Here is a 22,183-nt window from a genome sequence, read left to right on the forward strand (position 1 = left end):
TGTTCGCAACGTCCTTTGTTGGGGGGGGAGAGCGCCGGGGTGGGTTAATCCCCAATAAACACCCGACGCTCGGAATAAAGAGACAAAGCGACGCGTAGAACAAACACCCTGAATTTCAACCCCAAAACTGCTCAAGGTGAGAAAATCAACACATTTATTTGATTCCTCGGTGATTCCTGTAATCAAATATCCATCCTTAGGAGCCCGATGAGCGTTAAGCTGCGGTTTAACCCCTCGGCGTCGGCGCTAAGAGACGCCGGGCGGGAGCCGAGCGGCCGCCGTCCTTTCCACCACGAACGTGTAATTGTACTGCAAACGACCACAATTAATGAGCGGGGATGAGATAATGAGCGGAATCCCCCGTTTCGCCGCCCCGGAAGAGCCCGTCACCTCTCTGTCGATGTCGGCGAGCGATTTGACGCTTAGATCGGCGACGAGAGCCTGGAAAAGGCGGGAAATGGTTAAAACTAAGCCTAGCGGTGATGGATTCAACGGGAGCTTAAGGAAGAACTCACGTTGGTGCCGGAGTTGAGCTTGGCTTCGAATTTGGGGTGCAGGGCGAAGGGGACGCCGTCCATCGCTGGGGAGAGAAGCGGAGACGCTTTAATACATAAAACCACGTCTAAAAGACCAAATTACTTAATTGCCGCGTAGACGAGCGGACGGGAACCCAATAGAGAAGAGGCTGAGCAAGATGATCCAAGCTTAAGAAAACCTTTGTGTTAAAAACCGAGCTCAACTCCAGGCTTAGCAAAATCGGTGTGTGAACAAGCTCTAAGCCTGGCTTAGTATTTGAAATACTCTATATATTGTTGCTTTACGCAGCTTCCTCGAGGAAATGATTTACCCGAGAGGCCGTAGATGCCGGAGGCGTCGTAGGGAGATTCGCGTTTGATGCTCGTTGGAGACCTGGAGCGGGGATTAATTAATATGTAATCAATTAACGAGCCGGGGAGGGGAACCACGCGGTGGCAGCAGCGCCCGTGGGGTCTGTCCCCCATTTGGGGCCGGTTTAGGTAAGACGGGGGGCGCACGGGGGGGTTTTGTACCTGTTGGGGGGGTGCAGGGGGAGCTGGCGCGGGGGGGGGCGCTGGGGGGGGCCGGGGGCCCGTGGGGGGGGGGGCGGGGGGCGCCCCGGGCCGCGAAAACGGCCCCTTCTTGCACCAAATGGCAAAACCGCCCATTTCCCTGGAAAAACAAAGAGAAAACAACCAAAAACCCCACGTTTGGGGGTCCCAAATGCTCCTGTACCCCCCTTTGAGGTATTTTGGGGGTCCCAGACCCTATTTTGGGGGTATCAGACCCTATCTTGGGGCTCCCGTACCCTATTCTGAAGTAGGCGGTGGGGTCCCAGAACCTATTTTGATGTATTTAGGGGTGTCCCATACCCTATTTTGACATACAAGGGGGGTCCCGTACCCCATTTTCAGGTATTCAGTGGGTCCTGTACCCTATTTTGGGGTACAAGGGGGGTCCCATACCCTCTTTCGAGGTATTTAGGGGGTCCCATATCCCATTTTGGGGTATTTCAAGGGGTCCCGTACCCTATTTTCAGATACTCAGGGGGTCCCATACCCCATTTTCAGGTATTTAAAGGGGTCCCGTACCCCATTTTCAGGTATTTAAAGGGGTCTCGTACCCTATTTTCGGGTGTTCAAGGGGTCCCGTACCCTATTTCGAGGTATTTAGGGGGTCCCATATCCCATTTTCAGGTATTAAAGTGGTCCTGTACCCTGTTTTCAGATACTCGGGGGGTCCCATACCCTAATTAGGGGTACAAGGGGGGTCCCGTACCCCATTTTCAGGTATTTCAAGGGGTCCGTACCCTATTCTGAGGTACCCGGGCAGGGTCCTGCTCTTCCCGGTCACCTTCAGCTCGGTCACAGCCGTCTCGGCCGCGCCCGCCGGCAGCAGCTTCACGTACACCCGTTTTTTCCGGGAGGCGGCGGCTCCTGCGGGGGGGACACGGGGGGACAGCACCGGGGGGTGCGGGGGGAACCGGGAACCGAACCGGGAACCGTTCCCGGGGTCTCTTCCCCCCAACCCCCGCGGCACTTACGGGACTCCGGGAACTCGGGGACGCGGGTGTAACCGGGGGGGTGGGGGGTCCGGTCACTCAGCACCTGCACGTCGGTCACCACCGAGCCGGGGGAGGCCTGGAGGGGACGGGAAGCGGTACCGGGACGGGCACCGGGATGGGAACCGGGCACCGGGATGGGAACCGGGCACCGGGATGGGACTCCCCCCCGCCCCGCACCTGCGCTCCGCCGGTGCTCACGCACAGGAACCCGCCGCCCTTGTTCCCGAAGCCCTTGCCCAGGTTGGCCGGCGTTCCCTCCACGGTACCGGTGATCTGCGGGCACGGGGAGCGTCAGAGCGGCCCGGAACCGGGCACCGCTGCCCGCCCGGCGCTTCCCCCGCGCCCACCACGGTCCAGCCGGCGGGAGCGGCGTCGGGCGCGGCGCTCCAGGCCACTCCGGTGAGCGCGGATCCCTCCGCCGCCGCCATGGTCGCCGCTTCCGCGCCGGGAGTGGCGGAGCCCCGCCCCCTCCCCGCTGCTGGGCAACCATTGGACGGGTGTACAATACGGCTGCGACGATTGGCTGGTGAGCTCTGAGCGACGTTAGCATCAACCACTAAGCGGCGAGCGACACGCCACAGGGCGCGTTGAAACGCGGAAGACCAAACACCGCGAAGACTCCGCCCCCTCTTCGCTGCTAAGCAACCATTAGGCGGCGCCGGAGACCAAACACCAGGAAGACTCCTCCCCCCTCCGCTGCTAAGCAACCATTGGGCGGTGCCGGCTACGGCTGCAGCGATTGGCTGTTGAGTTCTGAGCGACGTTCGCGCCGACCAATAAACGGCGGCCAATACCCCTGAGACGCGTAAATGCAAGAACTCGGGAACCGGAGCCGGTACCGGGTTCCCGCCGCCTTTATTGAGAGCAGCACCGGCTCCCACCCCTCAACCCTCCGGCAGCGGCGGCTTCCTGGGCGGGGTGGTGATGAGCTTGCGCACGGGGGAGCTCTCCAGCTTCCGGAAGGTCCTGGCGGCTGGAACACGGGGGAAAAACCCCGTTAACCCCCGGTAACGACCCCCCCGGAGGCATCCACCCCCCAAACCGGGGCCGTCCCGCTCACCGAGCTGCTCCGAGAGGCTCCGGAGGTAGCGCTGGCTGTCCTCGCTGAACCCCCGCAGCAGCTGCACCGCTTGCTGCAGCTCATCCAGCTGCAAAACCAAAACCCCGTTGAGAAACACTGCAATAAACCCCCCCAAATCTCCGTGTTTTCCGCCCAAAACAGCCGCGAGCTGCTCACCACCAGCTCCATGAAGCTCAGGACCTCCCCCTGCTCGTCCAGGATCTGCTGGTAGTTGGGTTTGGTGCCCAGGACGTGCGCTTGAGACGGCTGGAGGGGACTGGGGCGCTCGGCCGCCCCCCCGTTCTGCCTGTGCTCCTCCAGCCGCCTGCGGGAACAGCGTTTACAACCCTTTCCGCCCAAAAACACCCCAAACCAGAGAGATTCGGGGGGACAACCCCCACCTGGAACTTTCCTCCGCGTTCTCCCGGTAGCGCAACAAGAGCTCGTCCCACGATTGACTCTCGGCCGCGAACCTGCGGAGACAACACGTTTGTACCCACCGGAAAGCTCCGAAAACACCCAAAATCCACCCAAAAAACCCTCTCGGAAGGGGCGTCCAAACCCGTATTGATCTAAAGAGTTTCAGCTCATGCCGGCGCCAATCCTACCTGGCGATCTGCTCCTTAATTTGCGCCACGGACTCATCCAAAGCCGGGTCCAGCAAAGCCCTAAAGCAGCAATAAACCATCTATAGATGGGCAGATCTATACGTCCCGCATGTATATCACAGCCTGCTCAGGTTTTGACCTTTTAGGGTCGTCTACGCAGCTCGTTAAGGTCCCGTCTCGGTGCAGCTTCTGCACGTAGCGCTTCAGCTCTTCGGAAACCGACTGCGCTGGAGACAAAATAGGACAAAACTGGGACATTGGGAATCGCTAAAGACAAGAAAAGGAGCCCAAATTTGCAGAAAAAGCCGCGATTCCTCGTCAGGAGGTAATTACGGTTGTTATTTTTATAGTGTTTTAAAGGGATAATCCACCCCTGTGTGCACAGGTGATGGTTGCTCGTCCTTTGAAAAGGTAATTGGTGTGTTACTTGGTTGCGTTGGGTTTAATTTGGGGGGTTTTGGGGGGTGTCGCACTGACCGTTGGCTTTGAAAAGCTCGGGGCTGAAGCCGTCGGTTTCCTTCAAGGTGTCTTTGAATTTCTGTGCTGAAAACTAAGGGGAAAAAGAACCTCTTAGTGCCCTTTCTAACAAAGTTTAGGGGGAGGATTTGGATCAGAAATCACAATGTTTAGTGGTAAAAGACAAGAGAAAAATGATGCGGTTTTGGTTTAAAAGCAACAACGTTACCTGGAAACTGGACAACAGGAGCAGGGAAAGCCGGTCTGGCTCCGGCAGATCCAGGCTGATTGATTTGCTTAATTCTGAAAAGCCACAACAAAAGCGTTTCAGGACAATTAAACTCAACCTGATTGATTCGCTTCATTCTGAAAAGCTGCAACAAAGCTGTTTCGGGACAATTAAATCCAGCGCCGAGCGGCAAAGGGCTGGGATGGGGCTGAAAGACACTAAGCGCTGTTTTAACAGAGCGGGGATACAAAGAGCAGCGAGAAGAGGGAGAAACGGGGTTCCCAATGAGGAAAAGTCACAACCAGGAAAATAAACCGTTAATACGCATCTCCCGGACCTCTGAGACAGTGGGAATAACGCAATTAAGATTAATTACCCTAAAGGTCAGGCTACGGGATTACATTAAGCAGCGAAAGGGCCGACGCGGAGCGCGTACCGGAGACGTCCCGGTGAACGGGAGGGAGAGACTTGCGGCGTTTAGTCCCCTTGAGGCTGGAGCGGCGCCAGGAGCGGCGTTTGGCTCGCGGCGCCGCACTGACAACGGGTTTCGGGGACAAATTAAAGGAATTCATGGTGTGTTCTTTGCTGCTTCTCCAGGGCGACAAGCGCCCGGGACTGGGGCTTTTGCTGGCGTTGCCGCGGGGTCTTTTCCTCGGGGCCGCTCTGCTCGGCTCGCGGGGACTGATGTTCTCGCTCGTAGCGGATGCGTCGGGCGCCTTCGGGAATTGCTTGGGACCCGCTTGTTGCTCAGCCGGGGCGCATTCTGAGGAATAAGAGATGAAATACATAACTTACGCTTTTTCTATGCATAAAAACCATTTAATCCAATCCCTTGTATTCACAGTATCACAGTATGTTTGGGATTGGAAGGGACCTCAAAAGCTCATCCAGTCCAATCCCCCATGGAGCAGGAACGCCCAGGTGAGGTCGCACAGGAACATGTCCAGGGGGTTGGAATGTCTGCAGAGAAGGAGACTCCACAACCCCCTGGGCAGCCTGGGCCAGGCTCTGCCACCCTCACCAGGAAGAAGCTTCTTCTCAAGTTTAAGTGGAACCTCTTGTGTTCCAGCTTGATCCCATTACCCCTTGTCCTATCATTGTTTGCCACCCAGCAGAGCCTGGCTCCATCCTCATGACACTCACCCTTTAGATATTTATAAACATTAATGAGGTCGCCCCTCAGTCTCCTCTTCTCCAAACTCAAGAGCCCCAGCTCCCTCAGCCTTTCTTCATAAGGGAGATGCTCCACTCCCTTCAGCATCTTCATTGCCCTGCGCTGGACCCTCTCCAGCAGTTCCCTGTCCTGCTGGAACTGAGGGGCCACAACTGGACACACTATTCCAGATGTGACACACTATTCCAGATGTGACACACTATTCCAGGTGTGGCCTCCCCAGGGCAGAGCAGAGGGGCAGGAGAACCTCTCTGACCTACTGACCACCCCCTTCTAACCCCCCCAGGTCCCATTGGCTTCCTGGCCACAAGGGCCAGTGCTGGCTCAGCCCACAGCACCCGCTATTTCCAGCTGGTCTCCCATCCAAGCACTGACCGGGCCCGACCCTGCTTAGCTTCCCAGAGCAGACGGGATGGGGCGTTCTCAGGGTGCTATGGCTGTATATATTTTATACATATATATATATATACATATATGTATGTTCCCCAAATGTACCCTGACAATATCTGAACTATATATATATGTGTATAGATATATTCCACAACTATATCCTGATGATATTTGAACTAAAGGGCAGAACAGAGGGGCAGGAGAACCTCTCTGACCTACTGACCACCCCCTTCTAATCCACCCCAGATACCATTGGTCTCCCATCCAAGCACTGACCGGGCCCGACCCTGCTTAGCTTCCCACATCAGACGAGATGGGGTGTTCTCATGGTGCTATGGCTGCATATATTATGTATATGTGTATATATATGTTCCCCAAGTATATCTTCATAATATCTGAACTAAAGGGCAGAGCAGAGGGGCAGGAGAACCTCTCCGACCTACTGACCACCCCCTTCTAACCCCCCCAGGTCCCATTGGCTTCCTGGCCACAAGGGCCCAGTGCTGGCTCATGGTCCCCCTGCTGTCCCCAGGACCCCCAGCTCCCTTTCCCCTACACTGCTCTCTAATATGTAATTTCCCAACCTATACTGGAACCTGGGCTTGTTCCTGCCCAGTATTCCTTAAACACGTGTTCATTAGAGCATAAGCAAAACAGCGCTGGGTGCGCGGGGATTCGCTCCGCCCAACACGCGCACCTTTAAACAATAAGAAGTGTGCTTAAATACAGTAAGGTATCACATATTCATAAAGACCCCAGGAACGCCTGTACATATTCATAACCTTTGGCTCATTATGTTGAATTGACTGGGACCCAAGCTGCCAAGTTGAATGAAACCAGCCTGGCGCCCCCTTTTGCTTTAAATCTTCGTCATCTTGTCTCCTCAAGTTCACAAGTAGGTGCAGTAAAACTTATCTTGGCATCCGATGGGGTTCTGTTCTTAACATAAAGCTCTAAACTAAGCATTTATTGTGTGGCTAAGCCTTAAAGTGTTAGTTCATTAGTAGGCACCCATTATAAGTTCAGTTAACCCTTAAAATGTTAGTTCCCTCTGTCAATATAACTCCATAAGCAAGTTTCAGAACTTTTTACATAGAACTTAACCACCTTTTTCCAGGTTCAGAGCCCGTGCTTCATTTGGTTATATCTGTAAACATTAAACATCTTAGCACGAATCACAACGGCATTTCTCACAGAGATATCATGGACATGTAAACAGAGAAAAAGGGTCTTTCCCAGGGATTCAAAAGCAGCGAGGTTCCTTGTGCTTTGCTTTGCTCCCATCACCCCTGTGCTGCAGCCCCTTCCCCTCCTTTGAATTGCAGAGTCGTTTTAGTTGGAAAAGATCATGGAGTGCACCCATAACCCACCCTCGGCGCTAAAATGACCCCAAGAAGCTCCTCTGCTCCCCCCCCAGTGATGGGGGCAGCCTGTTCAACGCCCCACAGCCCTTTGGGGAAGAAATCACCCCCAATTTCCACCCTCACCCTCCTTCTCCAGCCCCTTCCCAGCTCCGTTCCCTCCTCTCAACCCGCTCCAGCTCCTCAAGGGTTTTAATGGCGTGAGGTGACCCCAACACCCCTGGGGCCGCCAGTTGAGCCCTGAGGTGATTCTGGTGCCAAGTTGAGCCCTAAGGTGGTTTTAGTTCCCCCATGTTGAGCCCTGAGGTGATTTTGTTCCCCCACGTTGAGCCCTGAGGTGATTTTGTTCCCCCACGTTGAGCCCTGAGGTGATTTTGTTCCCCCACGTTGAGCCCTGAGGTGATTTTGTTCCCCCACATTGAGCCCTGAGGTGATTTTGTTCCCCCACGTTGAGCCCTGAGGTGATTTTGTTCCCCCACGTTGAGCCCTGAGGTGATTTTGTTCCCCCACATTGAGCCCTGAGGTGATTTTGTTCCCCCACGTTGAGCCCTGAGGTGATTTTAGTTCCTCCACGTTGAGCCCTGAGGTGATTTTGTTCCCCCACGTTGCGCCCTGAGGTGATTTTGGCGCCATTTTGATCCCTGAGCTGAGGGTCCCAAAACCACCCCCAGGATCCGCAGTTCCCCCCCCCCCGCCCAGTTCAGGCCATTGCTCTGGTCCCACTGGCCACAGCGCTGGTGACACAAGCCGGGACAAGCTCGTGGCCACCTTCAACGCCCCCACGTCCTTTTCCAGCCGCCCCCCCCCCTCACCTGACACCGCAGCGCGGGCTCCGCCGGGGGAACGCTGAGGAGAAAAGCGCTCCGGAGCTTGCCAGCGAGCCTCCCCCAGCTCCCCTCCAGCACTCCCGTCCCGCTCGGCCCCGCCGCACGATGGCGGGGAAACGTTGCTCCCGGGCCCCGCGTTTCCCGCCCGCTGCGATCCCTCCGCCATGGCGGCGCCGCTGGGCGGGAAGCGCGGAGGCCCCGCCCACCCTGCGCGGCGCAGGGCGGGAAGGCCCCGCCCACCTCGGGGGGGGGGGGGCGCCTCTCGCTCTTCCCGCCCAAACTGAGGCAAACCGAGAGGAAACAATCCCCATAAAAAAAGAGCAAAAAAAGGCTTTGGACGTTTATTATCTTTGATAAAATCTCAACGGAAAGGGGTGGACTCTGTGCTAACAGCGGCAGAAATGCGCAAAAGCTCGTTGTCTGTGGAGAAGTCCGGTGGTTTTGTTTCCTTTGTGGGGTTTTGTTTCCCTTGTGGGGTTTTGTTTTCCGTGTGGCGTTTTCTTGTGGTGTTTTTCTGCTTGTTTCACTAAACATTAAATCAGAATGACACCGAATGACACAGGATGGACGGTCCTACCCGAGAGCCAAGTCCACGAGAGTTTTGGTAAAGCCACGTTCTGATTAATTAGCTCAGAATGGATTCTAGGTAAGAAAAGCTTATTTCCCTATACAAAATTACAATACAGAGAACGCGTACAATTACGATACGGGGGTTGAACTGTTAGGAGCTATCGACTAGAACAGAAACATCGTAAAAAACCTCGTGGAAATTAAAAGAAGTCAGTAAAACTCGAGACAAACGCCAAGTTCGACGAGAGACGCTTCCCGATTCTCACCAGAAAATCCGGATCTAAACGAAATGAATTTGGTTAGGAAAATGAAGCGAGTTCTTTCATGGGAATAAGTCAAAAGAACTGGGTTGAGAGGTAGAGAGGTATCGTTATAATCACAATCTTCTATTGGTTCCGGGCTTTGCTGAGGTAATTTGCTGTGTGTCAACTCATACAAACGACAGTAAAGGACAAATTACACTAATGACCTCTTTCCTCTCATCAACAGGTCCTAAAAGCTTAATTAGACGCGTCCGAATTAACGCTCCCGGGGTCTCCGGCGGGCGAGGTGATGGATGAAGGGGTGGGAGCGTCTTGCCAGCTGCCATTAGCCTGTGGGGGGGAGAAATAGAGTCATTAAACCTTTAAAAATCAATTTGAAGGCAGCAACGTGGGGCTTTATACACTTAAAACTTCTATAAGGATATATATGTATTACTCTGCAAAGTACTGTCTGTAAATAGTGCGTAAAAACTCCTCCCCCCCCTCGGTTTTATGGTGATTTTATCACAGTATGTTTGGGATTGGAAGGGACCTCAAAGCTCATCCAGTGCGACCCCCCGGAGCGGGAACACCCGGCTGAGGTGACACAGGAACGTGGCCCTGTCCTTGAACTGAGGGGCCACAACTGGACACACTATTCCAGATGTGACACACTATTCCAGATGTGACACACTATTCCAGGTGTGGTCTCCCCAGGGCAGAGCAGAGGGGCAGGAGAACCTCTCTGACCTACTGACCACCCCCTTCTAACCCACCCCAGGTACCATTGGCTTCCTGGCCACAAGGGCCAGTGCTGGCTCAGCCCACAGCACCCGCTATTCCCAGCTGGTCTCCCATCCAAGCACTGACCAGGCCCGACCCTGCTTAGCTTCCCAGATCAGACGGGATGGGGCGTTCTCAGGGTGCTATGGCTGTATATATTATATATACGTATATATATATGTTCCCCAAGAATATCCTGATAGTATCTGAACTAAAGGGCAGAGCAGAGGGGCAGGAGAACCTCTCTGACCTACTGACCACCCCCTTCTAACCCCCCCAGGTCCCATTGGCTTCCTGGCCACAAGGGCCCAGTGCTGGCTCATGGTCCCCCTGCTGTCCCCAGGACCCCCAGCTCCCTTTCCCCTACACTGCTCTCTAATATGTAATTTCCCAACCTATACTGGACCCTGGGGATGTTCCTCCCCAGATCAACACTCTACGCTTTCCCTCGTTAAATTTCATCAGGTTATTCCCCACCCAGCTCTCCAGCCTGTCCAGGTCTCTGATGGCAGCACAGCTCCAGTGTCACCACTGCTCCAGCTTGGTGTCACCAGCAAACTTGCTGACAGTCACTCTATTCCCTCATCTAAATCGTTAATGAATATATTGAATAATATTGGCCCCAGTACTGCCCCCTGAGGCACTGCACTAGATACTGGCCTCAACTGGACTCCGCACCATTGACCACCACTCTCTGGCTTCTCTCCTTAAGCCAGTTTGCAACCCACCTCACTACTCTATTGTCCAGACCACCCCTCCTCAACTTAGCAACTAGGATGCTGTGGGAGTGTCAAAGGCTTTGCTGAAGTCAAGGTAGACCAGTCCACCGCTCTGCCATGGTGTTAATTCCTTTATGGCAAAAATTCACAGCAACGCTCCAATGTTCTGGTGGGCAAAGCGATGGTTTAAATGGAGTCTTTAGGAGGGAAATGCTGGGGGGTTAAACTACATCTCTTCCAGCTTTTTGCTGTGGGGGAGGGAAATACAAAGTGGCCGTTTCTTCGCTAATTAAGCGATATGGCGGTTCTTACGTCGATGCGCTGCGTCGTGTACAAAGGGTTCCCCACGATGGCGTCGTATCTCCCCGCCTGGTGGATGACGTGGTGTAAGGAATCCAGCTGCAACGGGGACACAAATCGAGCTAAAGAAACGCAGCGATACGTTGTACATCGTCTATCGGCCCAAAATGCCTTAAATCCCGCCAGATTTCTCGCGGAAAGCGCGTTTTTCTTGCTATTAACTCAGCTATACCCGGTTGCTTATAGAGCTTATCACTTAGAGCTTTATGGCGGGAGCGGATTTTACGCCGTTTAAATGGATTTAGAAATTCGCCATAAAGCTCAAAGTGTGGCCGTTAGCCAGAAATCCCACGCAAAGTTCTTCTTGTGTAGAAAAATTGACTCTAAAATGCGAAAACGCCGCTGGATTTCTATACATTTCTATAGATAGAAGAGCGGTATGTTAATTTAGGTATTAATGATGTATTTTTGCCCTGTTACTGACCTGGGGCTGCACGTTGGCTCCCACCGGGGAGCTCTGATAGGAACCCAGCGACTGCAAGTTGAGAAACGAATCTCCTGAATTCGTCATCTTGAAAGAGCCGGAGGAGGCTGGAAAACCAACCCAAAACCCGCCTTTTAATGAGGAATAAAACCCCCCCCACACCCAAACTCGTGAACCCACAAACGCTCATTGTTGCTCACCTGAATTTGGCGTCGGGGGAGAATTCGCCTGGTTGCCTTGAGCCGCGTTGGTCGCGTCCACGGCTGTTTTTGCCGCGTAAATATTGGCTTCTTCTTGGAATTTCCCCATGTTCTTTTTGTACCGGATCCTTTTATTGCCGAACCAGTTGGAAACCTGGCGACACCGCATCGAATTGTTACGTTTTAAACTCTATTTGAAGCTACCAGCAAAGACGACGTTTTAAACTGCGCTTAAAACTACTAAACCCTTCCCAATAAGCTAAATCTTACTTAAAGTAGCGAAAAATGAAGCCCGTTGACAACTATATGGGAAAAATTCATCGTTAAAGGATAAAAAGGTCCCTTAATTGCAGATAACCCCCCGTTACCTGGGAGACGGTGATGCCGCCTTTCTTCGCGAGCTCTTCTTTGGCCTCTTCGCTGGGGTAAGGATTACTCAGATGCGAATAAAAATACTCGTTCAGCACTTCCGTGGCCTGTTTGCTGAAGTTACGTCGTTTCCGCCTATAAAATACGAGTTGTTGCTGTTTAAATGGTGTTAAACGCTGCGCTTTGGGCTTTTTTACCTCTAAAATACATTTGGTTACAAGGAGAAATTGAGGGGAATTAGAGCCGTTGATGTCAATGAACATCAAGTGGTGGGTTCTTAGTGTTTAAACTCAATCGACACCGGGAGCGACCGACTCGAGATTTCTTATGTTTTGGGCTCTTTTTGCCTCGAAAATACATTTGGTTACAAGGAGAACACAAGAACTGAGCAGAATTAAAGGTGTTGATGTCAACACCCAAGCAAAATGGGTAGTAAATCCTTAATATTTAAACTCGATTGACACCGGGAGCGACCGACCTGAGATTCCTTAAGCTTTGGGCTTTTTACCATCAAATACATTTGGTTTCAAGGAGAATTTGGGTGGAATTGGAGACGTTGATGTCAAAGAACATCAAGTGGTGGGTTCTTAGTGTTGAAACTCGATTGACACCATGAGCGTTAGACTTGAGATTCCTTAAGCTTTGGGCTTTTTACCATCAAATACATTTGGTTTCAAGGAGGATTTGGGTGGGATTAGAGACGTTGATGTCAAAGAACATCAAGTGGTGGGTTCTTAGTGTTGAAACTCGAGTGACACCAGGAGCGAGATTCCTTAAGTTTTGGCCTTTTTACCATCAAATACATTTGGTTACAAGGAGAACTTGAGTGGAATTAAAGACGTTGATGTCAAAGAACATCAAGGAAAATGGGTGGTAAATCCTTAATATTTAAACTCGATCTACACCGGGAGCAACCGACTTGAGATGTCTTACGTTTTGGGCTCTTTTTGCCTCTACAATACATTTGGTTGCCAGGAGAACACAAGAACTGAGTGGGATTAAAGGTGTTGATGTCAAAGAACACCCAAGCAAAACGGGTGGTGAGTTCTTAGTATTTAAACTCGATTGACACCAGGAGCAACAGACTCGAGATTCCTTAAGCTTTGGGCTTTTTACCATCAAATACATTTGGTTTCAAGGAGAATTTGGGTGGAATTGGAGACGTTGATGTCAAAGAACAAGTGGTGGGTTCTTAGTGTTTAAACTCAATCGACACCGGGAGTGACAAGACTTGTAATTCCTTAATCTTTGGGCTTTTTACCATCAAATACATTTGGTTTCAAGGAGAATTTGGGTGGAATTGGAGACGTTGATGTCAAAGAACATCAAGTGGTGGATTCTTAATGTTTAAACTCAATCAACATCGGGAGCGACAAACTTGAGATGTCTTACGTTTTGGGCTCTTTTTGCCTCTACAATACATTTGGTTGCAAGGAGAACACAAGAACCAAGTGGAATGAAATACATTGATGTCAACACCCTCCTGAGCAAAACGGGTGGTGAATCCTCCCCATTTAAACTCGGGAGCGACAGACTCGATGTTCAACGCGCTCAAGCGACCAAAGGAGCTCAAGCCTCACGGTCTGACGGTGTTTTGGCGGTACCTGGCGTCGAGGAAGCGCGACCGCAGGATCATGACGGCCTCGCACGTGCTCTGCTTCAGCTGCATCTGGATGGTGCTGAACTTGCCGTGGATGATGTTCACCATGCGCTCGATCTCCTTGGGCGAGATGGGCCGCGTCCGGCTCTGCTCCCTCAGCAGGTTCATCACGTGCGTGGTGAACTCGCTGCAGGCCTGAAAATACACACGTTGGTCTCCACGAACCACAAAACACCCGCGAGTTGTTTTCCCCCCAGCGAGTATATCGCAAAAAATACACTTTAAAGGAGCTTCCGTGTTTATTTACTCTTTAAAAAGGCAACAACGATAAGCGAGACGTTTATTATCTTTCATGTCCAGCCCCTCTGTCTTCACCTGCAACGCTGAGATACGTTTGCAACGGGACTCGCTATCACCTGAATTCATTCTCCCTCCTCTCCTGTTCTCAAAACCGACACCAAAAGGGGGAAAAAAGGGTTATTTGTAATGGAGATGATAAAAACTCTTCCATGCAGAAAGATCACCTGTTCATATTTCTCTAGCTCAGAGTGGTATATCTGTCGGATCTGTGACAGCTTGGCCCTGTAGTCAGAGTGCTCAATGCTATTGTCATTTGGACAGCCACCTGATGCTGCTGCTACGGCCACCGATCCTCCTCTTCCTCTTTTCTCGGGCCCGGAGACGCCCTCGGCCAGCAACATGTTATCAAGTCTCATTAGCTGAGCGTCGGGGGGATCTTCTTCCTGAATACCGCGAATACTTAACACTGGATCAACACAAAAAAGGAAGCAAAAGGTTATTTCTGAATTGGGAAAGAGCATCCAAGCGGTGGCTTCGGATTCCAGCCAAGCCTTTCGACGCCTTTCGGAAACTTATAGAACATCCCGAGCTGGACGGGACCCACATGGAGCATTGAAACGCGCACAAAGTGTTGAGTCCATGCCAAAAAACACCGAGAGCGTTTTGCCTCTTGATGGTGATTTGAGCTGCGCGAATAGTTTGTTCTCGACCTCGTGAAGCTACAAAACGCAAACGGCCTTTTCCCCAACGATAACGGGTTATGAAGATGTTGTGTTCCCCACCAAAGAGAAACACAAAGGGCCTCCTGTTACGCAAAGATTTGAGTGGGAAAGCAAGCGAACAATGTACAGAGACATATTTTGAAGGCTCAATAGAAACAACAGCACAATTCTGGGGTAAAGGGGGTTTGGAGTGGTTGCGGAACATCCACATCTTATCCAGAGCATCCCCAGGGTTTTTGTGAGCAGAAAAGGTAGGAAAAGAGCAGGAAAAGTGGGGAAGTGCTGAGGAATGGGTTGTTTTAAATAAGGAAAGGGGTACTTTGAAACTCGACTCATTATAGACTTCAAATTAACATCTTTTTAAAACCAGCACACCGCATACACCCTTTAATGAGCGAGCATTACAAGAAATGAAAAACACAGGGAAAATAGGTGGTTTATTTAATTTGCTGGCGTTGGTTGAGGATTGGAGGGAAGCAAATGGCACTCCAGGCTTCAAAAAGGGCGAGAAGGAGGACCTGGGTGACTATAGACCCGTCAGCCTCACCTCCACCCCTGGGAACTGATGGAGCGACTTCTCCTTGGTGCCATCTCAACATTTTAAGGATAAGAGGGTCAGTAGGGGTGGTCAACATGGCTTCACCAAGGGGAAGTCGTGCTTGAGCAACCTCATTGACTTCTATGAGGACATAACGAGGTGGATGGATGATGGCAGAGCGGTGGACGTGATCTGCCTTGACTCGAGTGAGGCGTTTGACACAGTGTCCCACAGCATCGTCACAACTCAACTGAGTCTGGATGAGCGGGTGGTGAGGTGACTGCGAACTGGGGAAGGGGAGAAGCCAGAGAGTCGTGGGCAATGGGGCAGAGGCCACTTGGGGTCTGGATCCAGTGCAGTGCCCCAGGGGACTATATTATTCAATATATCCATCAATGATTTGGAGAGCGCAGAGTCTTGAATCTGGACAGGAACAAGCCCAGAGTCCAGTGTGAGTTGGGGAATGAGCTGTTGGAGAGCAGCGTAGGGGAAAGGGAGCTGGGGGTCCTGGGGACAGCAGGGTGACCATGAGCCAGCACTGGGCCCTTGTGGCCAGGAAGCCAATGGGACCTGGGGGGTTAGAAGGGGGTGGTCAGTAGGTCAGAGAGGTTCTCCTGCCCCTCTGCTCTGCCCTTTAGTTCAGATACTATCAGGATATACTTGGGGACATTTTGTATATACATACACACACATATATATATATATATATGTACAGCCATAGCACCCTGAGAACGCCCCATCTCATCTGATCTGGGAAGCTAAGCAGGGTCGGGCCTGGTCAGTGCTTGGATGGGAGACCAGTGGTACCTGGGCTGGATTAGAAGGGGGTGGTCAGTAGGTCAGAGAGGTTCTCCTGCCCCTCTACTCTGCCCTTGAAAAAAGGGTTTAGTTCAGATACTATCAGGATATACTTGGGGAGCGTATATATATATATACATATATATAATATATACAGCCATAGCACCCTGAGAACGCCCCATCCCGTCTGCTCTGGGAAGCTAAGCAGGGTCGGGCCCGGTCAGTGCTTGGATGGGAGACCAGCTGGGAATAGCGGGTGCTGTGGGCTGAGCCAGCACTGGGCCCTTGTGGCCAGGAAGCCAATGGGACCTGGGGGGGTTAGAAGGGGGTGGTCAGTGGGTCAGAGAGGTTCTCCTGCCCCTCTGCTCTGCCCTGGGGAGGCCACACCTGGAATAGTGTGTCACATCTGGAATAGTGTGTCACATCTGGAATAGTGTGTCCAGTTGTGGCCCCTCAGTTCAAGGACAGGGACACGTTCCTGTGTCACCTCAGCCGGGTGTTCCTGCTCCGGGGGGTCGCACTGGATGAGCTTTGAGGTTCCTTCAACCCCTGATATCCCGTGATTCTATGATTCTGTGATTATTGAAAATCACTGGTTGTTTTTGTCCAGCAATTTGCTCCTCAGGCTCTTTGCTCAAACTCACACTAAACTACTCGGGCCGGCGAGTGTAAATTCAGCAGAAACCGCTATTTTGGCGTCACCTTCTCATCCAAACGTTGTTGTGCTAAACACCTTCTAATGCACATTACGATGCACATCAGGGTGCGTCGAGCTCCCAGCTGCAGCTTCATTTTCTGTCACTTGTCTAACGACGGTAATTAGCCATTAGTTATCATCAATTACACATAAGCTTGGCTCAAGTTGCTGCTGAGGAGCATGCGTGAAGCTCCTTCCAGGGAAGACTCTGGTTCTAATAAGTCAAGCACATATCATAAACTGCATTTCCAACCTCAGGGCTCACACTTTTACTCCATAAACTCTCCTGAAGGTGAAGGGAACTATGAACTAATGGGTGCAAGAGGTTTGGTCTGTTTGTCTTGCTTCATTGGGTTGATTTTCAGCTTTTGGCATAACTGTGGATTTATATATTACCCAGAAATCAAACCCAACGTCTCCTGCAATGGCACCTTCTGCTTTAACTTTAGTTTTACTCCTAGTATCTCCATAATACCAGGATAGAGCCTAAGTTACCACCACGTCACCTCCCGCACGTTCATCAACAACATCCAATAATTACACCCAGCAAAATGAAACCTGCGTCGTTTCTAATTAATCTCTCATTAAAACACATCGCAACCTATGGTGCTGAAGCCTCGCTCCTTATGCAAATGCAATCATCGCAATATATTTACATCTCATTAATTAAAGATTTGCGGTTCTGCAATGAACTCCCTGGAACCATAAGAAGCGATAAACACTTTGCTTTCCTTTCCAGATCCTCCTTCGTAGAGCAGAACAGCGTGATAAACGCGTTTATTTGGTATAGAATACACCGAGTTTGAGCAAACTCAGCGATAAAGTGTTTTAAGACAGAATTATGGTTGAATTGTATCCGAAATCGAGGTTTTGCTGGTCAGGTTACGCTTGTTGTATCGATGAAAAACACTTCAAATGCCTCTGTGAGCCCCAAAAACCCTACGGATGTTTATTGGATTAGAAACCTCTTCCAATAGTTAAATATTACCCAATATTTCATATTTATTGTTAAATATTGTGCGTATTTAAGACCTGAAAATCAATATTAAATATAGCCCAATCTATTGTAATTCCTTTTTAATTAGAGGGAGAATTTGCCAGCACCTTTGAGTGGTTGCGACGGCGGATGGTTTATCTGGAGCTATTGTGAACGACACAAAGAGAGAAACACAGTGGGGGGAGAAACACCTTCGAACCCCATTTCTGAGCTGGAAAACAGGCCCAAAATCTCACGCTACGGCCCGGCCGGGATTTTGTTCACCCAGAGCCGCGACATCTGCTCCCGTCATTTAAATAAGGGATAGACAGAGCGGCAGACGTCCCAAAACCAACCATGAGAGCGACCAAATAGACGTTCGGGAGGTTAAATGTTAATACAACTTCAAGTTAACAAAGCAACCAACCTACAGCGGTTTAGTTCCAGATAATGAACGTGGTTGTTCTCTAAACAGAGGTCAGAATTCTCTATGGTTTATAGAAATGAGATATATTAACCTATAGATTCTTCACATACAACCAAAACCATACCTGCAAACATTCTCCAAACCTGCACGCAGCCATAGAAACCATATCAAGCCATTTTCCAGCTTACGGAAAACTGTTAAGCCCCCAAAATTGGCCTTAAATTGGCGAATCTATGGGGGAAAATAGTGGTCAGGTTAAATGAGAGCAAGGCGGTGACTGAACGTGGGTTTTTGTGAGGCCAACGCACCTGTTTTCTCCTTGATCTCGCAGAGCACGCTGAAGAGCGCCGGTTTCATTCTATGGCAGTTCAGGGCGTGTTTTCTGAAAGAAAATGAGAACGAATGAGCGAACGCCAAGAGGAAAAGACGCCGAGAACTGCGTCGCGCTCCAGGACCAGGTTAGTGCATCAGATGAGGCCATCAGCAGCAAGTTTGCTGATGGCACCAAGTTGGGAGGGAGCTTGGAGCTGCTGGAAGGCAGGAGGGATCTGGATAGACTGGAGAATGGGCCGATCCCAATGGGATGAAGTTCAACAAGGCCAAGTGGCCACAACACCCCCTGCAGCGCTCCGGGCTGGGCACAGAGTGGCCAAAAGGGACCTGGGGGGACTAATGGCCAGGAAGCTCAACAGGAGCCACCAGTGTGGCCAAGAAGGCCAATGGTGTCCTGTCCTGGATCCAAACGGCGTAGTCGGCAGGACAAGGGCAGTGATGCTTCCCCTGTGCTCTGCATTGGGGAGGCCACACCTGGAGTGTTGTGGTCAGTTCTGGGCCCCTCCGGTCAGGAAAGAGATTGAAGTGCTGGAGCGGGTCCAGAGAAGAGCAACAAGACTGGGGAAGGGACTGAACACAAGACCCATGGGGAGAGGCTGAGGGAGCTGGGCTTGGTTAGGCTGGACAAGAGGCTTAGAGCTGAGCTCAGCACTCTCTAGAACCACCTGAAGGGAAGTCGGAGCCAGGTGGGGATTGGGCTCTTCTCCCAGGCGCTTTGCAATAGGACAAGGGGGCTTCAACTTAAATTTAGGCTGGAGATTAGGAAGCAATTCTTCACAGAGAGTGGTCAGGCATTGGAATGGCTGCCCAGGGAGGTGCTGGACTCACCGGCCCTGGAGGGTTTTAAGCTGAGATTGGACATGGCGCTTAGTGCCATGATCTGGTAAACGGGCTGGAGTTGGACCAAGGGTTGGACTTGATCTCTGAGGGCTTTTCCAACCCAGTCCATTCTGGGATTAAGAAAGAAACGCCTGAATTCAGGTTGTATATTTGATATATATGACCGTACTCGATCAGAGAAACACGCGGGCCTTAGAATTCTCATTCTGTGTCGCTTATAGGAGCTGCCGGCGCCATTCTACCAAAAAGGGTGTTTTTAGAGTGTTTTTAGAGCATATCAATCCTGACCAGCAGGAAGACGAGGGAACACAGGTCTGGTTTACACCATGAACGGCCGAGATAGTGTTTAACAGTTTTAATATAACCCTATGTGCTCATTTTGCCTTTTCGAAGCTTCTCCTCCCGCTTCTCCCCAGGAAACGCCAACATGTGCCACACCGTTCACGCCAAATCCATCCCGATGGCTAATTAAGGCAGATAATTACATCTCGGGGTTGAAAACACACGTGAAGCGTGGTCAGAAGGTGGAAAAGCAGGAGGTGAGGCTTCCCGTGGTGCGTGGCCGGGGTTTTCACCCAATTATCGTCCATTTTCAAGGGCAATAAAGTACCCGTTGCGGATACGAGTCTCTAACTGCAACACAACCCCCCGTGGAAAGTCTTTTTTCCCTGTTGTGACCCTTTTTGTCACTCAGAAATAACATTTCAATCGCCTTCATCGCTAATTTTCAATGTGTTTCTTATATAAATACGAGTTAGGCTTCCGTCTGGCCATGGCGCGAATTGGACGGCGCGACGCTGAGAACGCGCCTTTGTCACCAAAACCGCGCGACCTGAACCCCATCGGCCGCCCAGGGAAGGATGGAACCTGCTCAGCTCCGGAGCCGCCGGGTGACACCGAGCCCGAGACAAACAGGCTGAGAACAAAGGCAGCTGAGCCGGGGCCGGTGCAGCCCTATTGTCCTTGTTTGCCGAGGGAAAAACGGGAGGAGAGAGCAGGAATTCCGCGCTGCACCCCGCTCCAAAAAGCGCAATTTAGGGACAGAGACAGCCGCGGAGATAATTGCTTAATTAACACACTCCTGCAAAGAGGACGAAGGGGATAACGTAGCGGCGTTCGACTCGTTCTGGCGGATTAATTCCCTTTCGGTGAGGCTCGTCAGCCAAGTTTGCAAGTTGGGTTTAAATATTCTCGTTGGCTGCGCCGAGCGGAGCCACCGAGGTTCGATAGGCGTTAAAATAACGCGTGTGAAAAGCACATTGTGTGCGGTTTTAATACAAAGGAATCAAAGGAATCCCCGTTAACGTAGCATCACCGAGCGGGGAGAAACCCCGGGTCCCCCTGCATCCCCAAATCCCTCATGGGATGGGTTTAACCAGGCTCGGCTTTACTTAAGGAGGACTAAGTAAACCCAACAAACTCAAAGCTCAACTCTTCCTTGAAACTGGAGTTCCTGGCAAATTTCTTCTGCTCAAAATCACCTTAAATATGAGGTTGGGAGAGAAAACTGTGGCTCTTACGCAACACACGGGCAAATCCACACCTATGGAATCCATACGGGAGCTGCGGGTGGTTATTTCCGAGACACAAAAACTATAAGTTTTGGGTCCTGCAAGCGCCGCTCGCGTATTTTGGACCCTACAAGTTACATGGAAGAGTTGACTTTAAACCCAAATTAGGACGTTTTTAGAATACGTGGTTTTTCCTTAGGAAAACTCGACCATCAGGAACGTGCGACCTGTCCTTGGGAGCACAGAAGCAACAGGCGGACCCAAAACCGGCTAAACTTTGGGTGAATTCAACACAAATCCAGCCCTGGACGGGTCTTTTCGACACAGGTGGGGAAATGAGGGAAAAGCTGGAGCAGCAGAGCGCGGAGAACACACCAGAAGATGCTGAATTTGGTTGATTCTGGGCTGGTTTTGCCATGAATCGCAACGAAGTCAACGAGAAGGGGAAAAAACAACCTTAATTGGTTTTGCTTTAAATGTTGTTATAGAGAGACTTGGTGATGGGGGTGACAACCCCCCCGAGCTGCTCTCGCTTTCCCTCCCCAACAAACTTCCCCCTTAGGGGTGAAAAATGGAAATGATACATGGAACAACCGCGTCGCCACCGGGACAACCGCGTCGCCACCGGGACAACCACGTCGCCACCGGGACAACCGCGTCGCCACCGCGCTGATGGCTGCGCTACCGGTATTTACATCACCCGTGCGGTTGATAACGCGGTGAAAAGCTAAAGAAAGGATCGGAATATTGGTGCCGAGAAGCCCGAGCATCCCCCCGGGTGTTCGGGGAGGAGCGATCCCTCCCACCGGGAACGGGAACCGGGAACCGAGCGGGGAATTCGGGGGGGATGTCCCCGCTAAACCCCCCTCCCCGCAGCGCCGGTACCGAGGGTCTCCCCCCACCCCCCCACGCACACCCGCTGAGTCACGGCGCGGGAAGGCGCCGGTGCCGGTACCTGGCCTGGGCCTCGTCCAGGCTCTGGTCGGTGATGGCCATGATCTGCTGCAGGACGTCGCCCGTATCGTGATGCGCGGGCGGCGGCGGCCCCGCTGCGGCCGGATCCCCGGCGGCGGGCGGAGGGGGTGGCGGGATCCCCGCCGGTACGGTCACCCCGGCCCCGTGCGCCGCCGCCAGCAGCCGCGCCGGGTCCTCCATGGCGGGGACGGGGCGGGAACGGCGGGACCGCTCCGCCGGGAACGGGCAGCGGCTCCGCACAACAGGGCCCAGCGCCCGCGGCCCCGCCCCCCGACGTGCCACGCCTCCCGCAGGCCACGCCCACGCACGCTGTGGGCGGGGCCGCTCCGCCGCGGACAGGCAGCGGCTGCGCGCAGCGGGGCACCGCCCCCGACGTGCCACGCCCATGAACGCTGCGGGGGGCGGAGCCGTCGGAGGCGCCGCGCTGGGTCCTAGCGCCGCCCGCTCTTTTCCCTGTTCACACAGAGTGTCCCAGATTGGAAGGGACCAACCTTATAGAATTATAGAATCATAGAATTATAGAATCATAGAATGTCAGAGATTGGAAGGGGCCTCAAAGCTCATCCAGTCCGGTCCCCTCGGTTCCATATTGATCACCATGAATGTCACCCCTC

General features: G+C 52.1%; 4 protein-coding genes, 1 long non-coding RNA gene and 3 pseudogenes across 9 annotated transcripts in view; 2 read left to right on the forward strand and 6 right to left on the reverse strand.

The window, feature by feature from the left end:
* The window catches only part of UBL5 (ubiquitin like 5), a 99,589-nt gene that overhangs the window by 70,471 nt on the left and 6,935 nt on the right, over positions 1-22,183 (reverse strand). The gene's annotated exons all lie outside the window — the stretch shown is intronic.
* Positions 132-2,742, reverse strand: MVB12A (multivesicular body subunit 12A). 4 transcript variants are annotated; one of them, XM_065043889.1, is made up of 9 exons: positions 2,431-2,742; positions 2,258-2,353; positions 2,060-2,156; positions 1,826-1,952; positions 1,050-1,188; positions 848-909; positions 516-580; positions 391-441; positions 132-309 (listed from the first exon to the last, which is right to left on the reverse strand). In XM_065043889.1, the coding sequence occupies exons 1-9, from the start codon at positions 2,506-2,508 to the stop codon at positions 227-229; spliced, it is 798 nt and encodes a 265-aa protein (XP_064899961.1). In that variant the 5' UTR covers positions 2,509-2,742; the 3' UTR covers positions 132-226. The 4 variants fall into 4 exon arrangements, with proteins under 4 accessions (XP_064899961.1, XP_064899960.1, XP_064899962.1 ...); XM_065043888.1 differs by having other exon boundaries at positions 2,428-2,742; XM_065043890.1 differs by lacking the exon at positions 1,050-1,188 and having other exon boundaries at positions 2,428-2,742.
* On the reverse strand, positions 2,888-8,399 carry DSN1 (DSN1 component of MIS12 kinetochore complex). Of its 2 annotated transcripts, XM_065043882.1 has the most exons (11): positions 8,171-8,354; positions 7,105-7,144; positions 4,870-5,196; positions 4,434-4,507; positions 4,226-4,298; positions 3,888-3,975; positions 3,749-3,808; positions 3,542-3,613; positions 3,318-3,465; positions 3,141-3,228; positions 2,888-3,053 (listed from the first exon to the last, which is right to left on the reverse strand). In XM_065043882.1, exons 3-11 carry the CDS (start codon positions 5,003-5,005, stop codon positions 2,965-2,967), a joined length of 828 nt encoding a protein of 275 aa, XP_064899954.1. In that variant the 5' UTR covers positions 5,006-5,196; positions 7,105-7,144; positions 8,171-8,354; the 3' UTR covers positions 2,888-2,964. The 2 variants fall into 2 exon arrangements, with proteins under 2 accessions (XP_064899954.1, XP_064899953.1); XM_065043881.1 differs by lacking the exon at positions 7,105-7,144 and having other exon boundaries at positions 8,171-8,399.
* LOC135576805 (5S ribosomal RNA) lies at positions 5,934-6,052 on the reverse strand (annotated as a pseudogene).
* On the reverse strand, positions 8,513-21,856 carry LOC102088584 (pre-B-cell leukemia transcription factor 4). Its single transcript, XM_065043880.1, has 9 exons — positions 21,550-21,856; positions 18,219-18,292; positions 13,977-14,218; positions 13,457-13,647; positions 11,852-11,987; positions 11,484-11,637; positions 11,284-11,390; positions 10,812-10,898; positions 8,513-9,348 (listed from the first exon to the last, which is right to left on the reverse strand). Exons 1-9 carry the CDS (start codon positions 21,747-21,749, stop codon positions 9,256-9,258), a joined length of 1,284 nt encoding a protein of 427 aa, XP_064899952.1. The 5' UTR covers positions 21,750-21,856; the 3' UTR covers positions 8,513-9,255.
* LOC135576792 (5S ribosomal RNA) lies at positions 9,819-9,937 on the reverse strand (annotated as a pseudogene).
* Positions 15,960-16,078, forward strand: LOC135576785 (5S ribosomal RNA; annotated as a pseudogene).
* Positions 17,514-21,556, forward strand: LOC135576756 (uncharacterized). Its single transcript, XR_010468538.1, has 3 exons — positions 17,514-18,368; positions 19,500-19,622; positions 19,842-21,556. It is a non-coding gene; the product is annotated as an uncharacterized LOC135576756 (long non-coding RNA).

Source organism: Columba livia, chromosome 30, assembly GCF_036013475.1.
Source record: "Columba livia isolate bColLiv1 breed racing homer chromosome 30, bColLiv1.pat.W.v2, whole genome shotgun sequence".
Lineage (NCBI taxonomy): Eukaryota > Metazoa > Chordata > Aves > Columbiformes > Columbidae > Columba > Columba livia.

Excerpts from the sequence above, each read along its gene's own strand:
- MVB12A (XM_065043888.1), bottom strand. The coding sequence starts at position 2,508 with ATGGCGGCGGCGGAGGGATCCGCGCTCACCGGAGTGGCCTGGAGCGCC. Across the intron at positions 910-1,049 it reads CCCCTGCACCCCCCCAACAG|GTCTCCAACGAGCATCAAAC; the intron begins GTACAAAACCCC and ends TCCCCGCTCCAG. Across the intron at positions 310-390 it reads TCGCCGACATCGACAGAGAG|TACAATTACACGTTCGTGGT; the intron begins GTGACGGGCTCT and ends GGTCGTTTGCAG.
- DSN1 (XM_065043881.1), bottom strand. The coding sequence starts at position 8,351 with ATGGCGGAGGGATCGCAGCGGGCGGGAAACGCGGGGCCCGGGAGCAAC. Across the intron at positions 3,976-4,225 it reads CGAGCTTTTCAAAGCCAACG|CGCAGTCGGTTTCCGAAGAG; the intron begins GTCAGTGCGACA and ends TTTTGTCTCCAG. Across the intron at positions 3,054-3,140 it reads GAGCCTCTCGGAGCAGCTCG|CCGCCAGGACCTTCCGGAAG; the intron begins GTGAGCGGGACG and ends CCCGTGTTCCAG.
- LOC102088584 (XM_065043880.1), bottom strand. The coding sequence starts at position 21,749 with ATGGAGGACCCGGCGCGGCTGCTGGCGGCGGCGCACGGGGCCGGGGTG. Across the intron at positions 14,219-18,218 it reads CGAGATCAAGGAGAAAACAG|TGTTAAGTATTCGCGGTATT; the intron begins GTGCGTTGGCCT and ends GTGTTGATCCAG. Across the intron at positions 11,988-13,456 it reads TCGCGCTTCCTCGACGCCAG|GCGGAAACGACGTAACTTCA; the intron begins GTACCGCCAAAA and ends CGTATTTTATAG.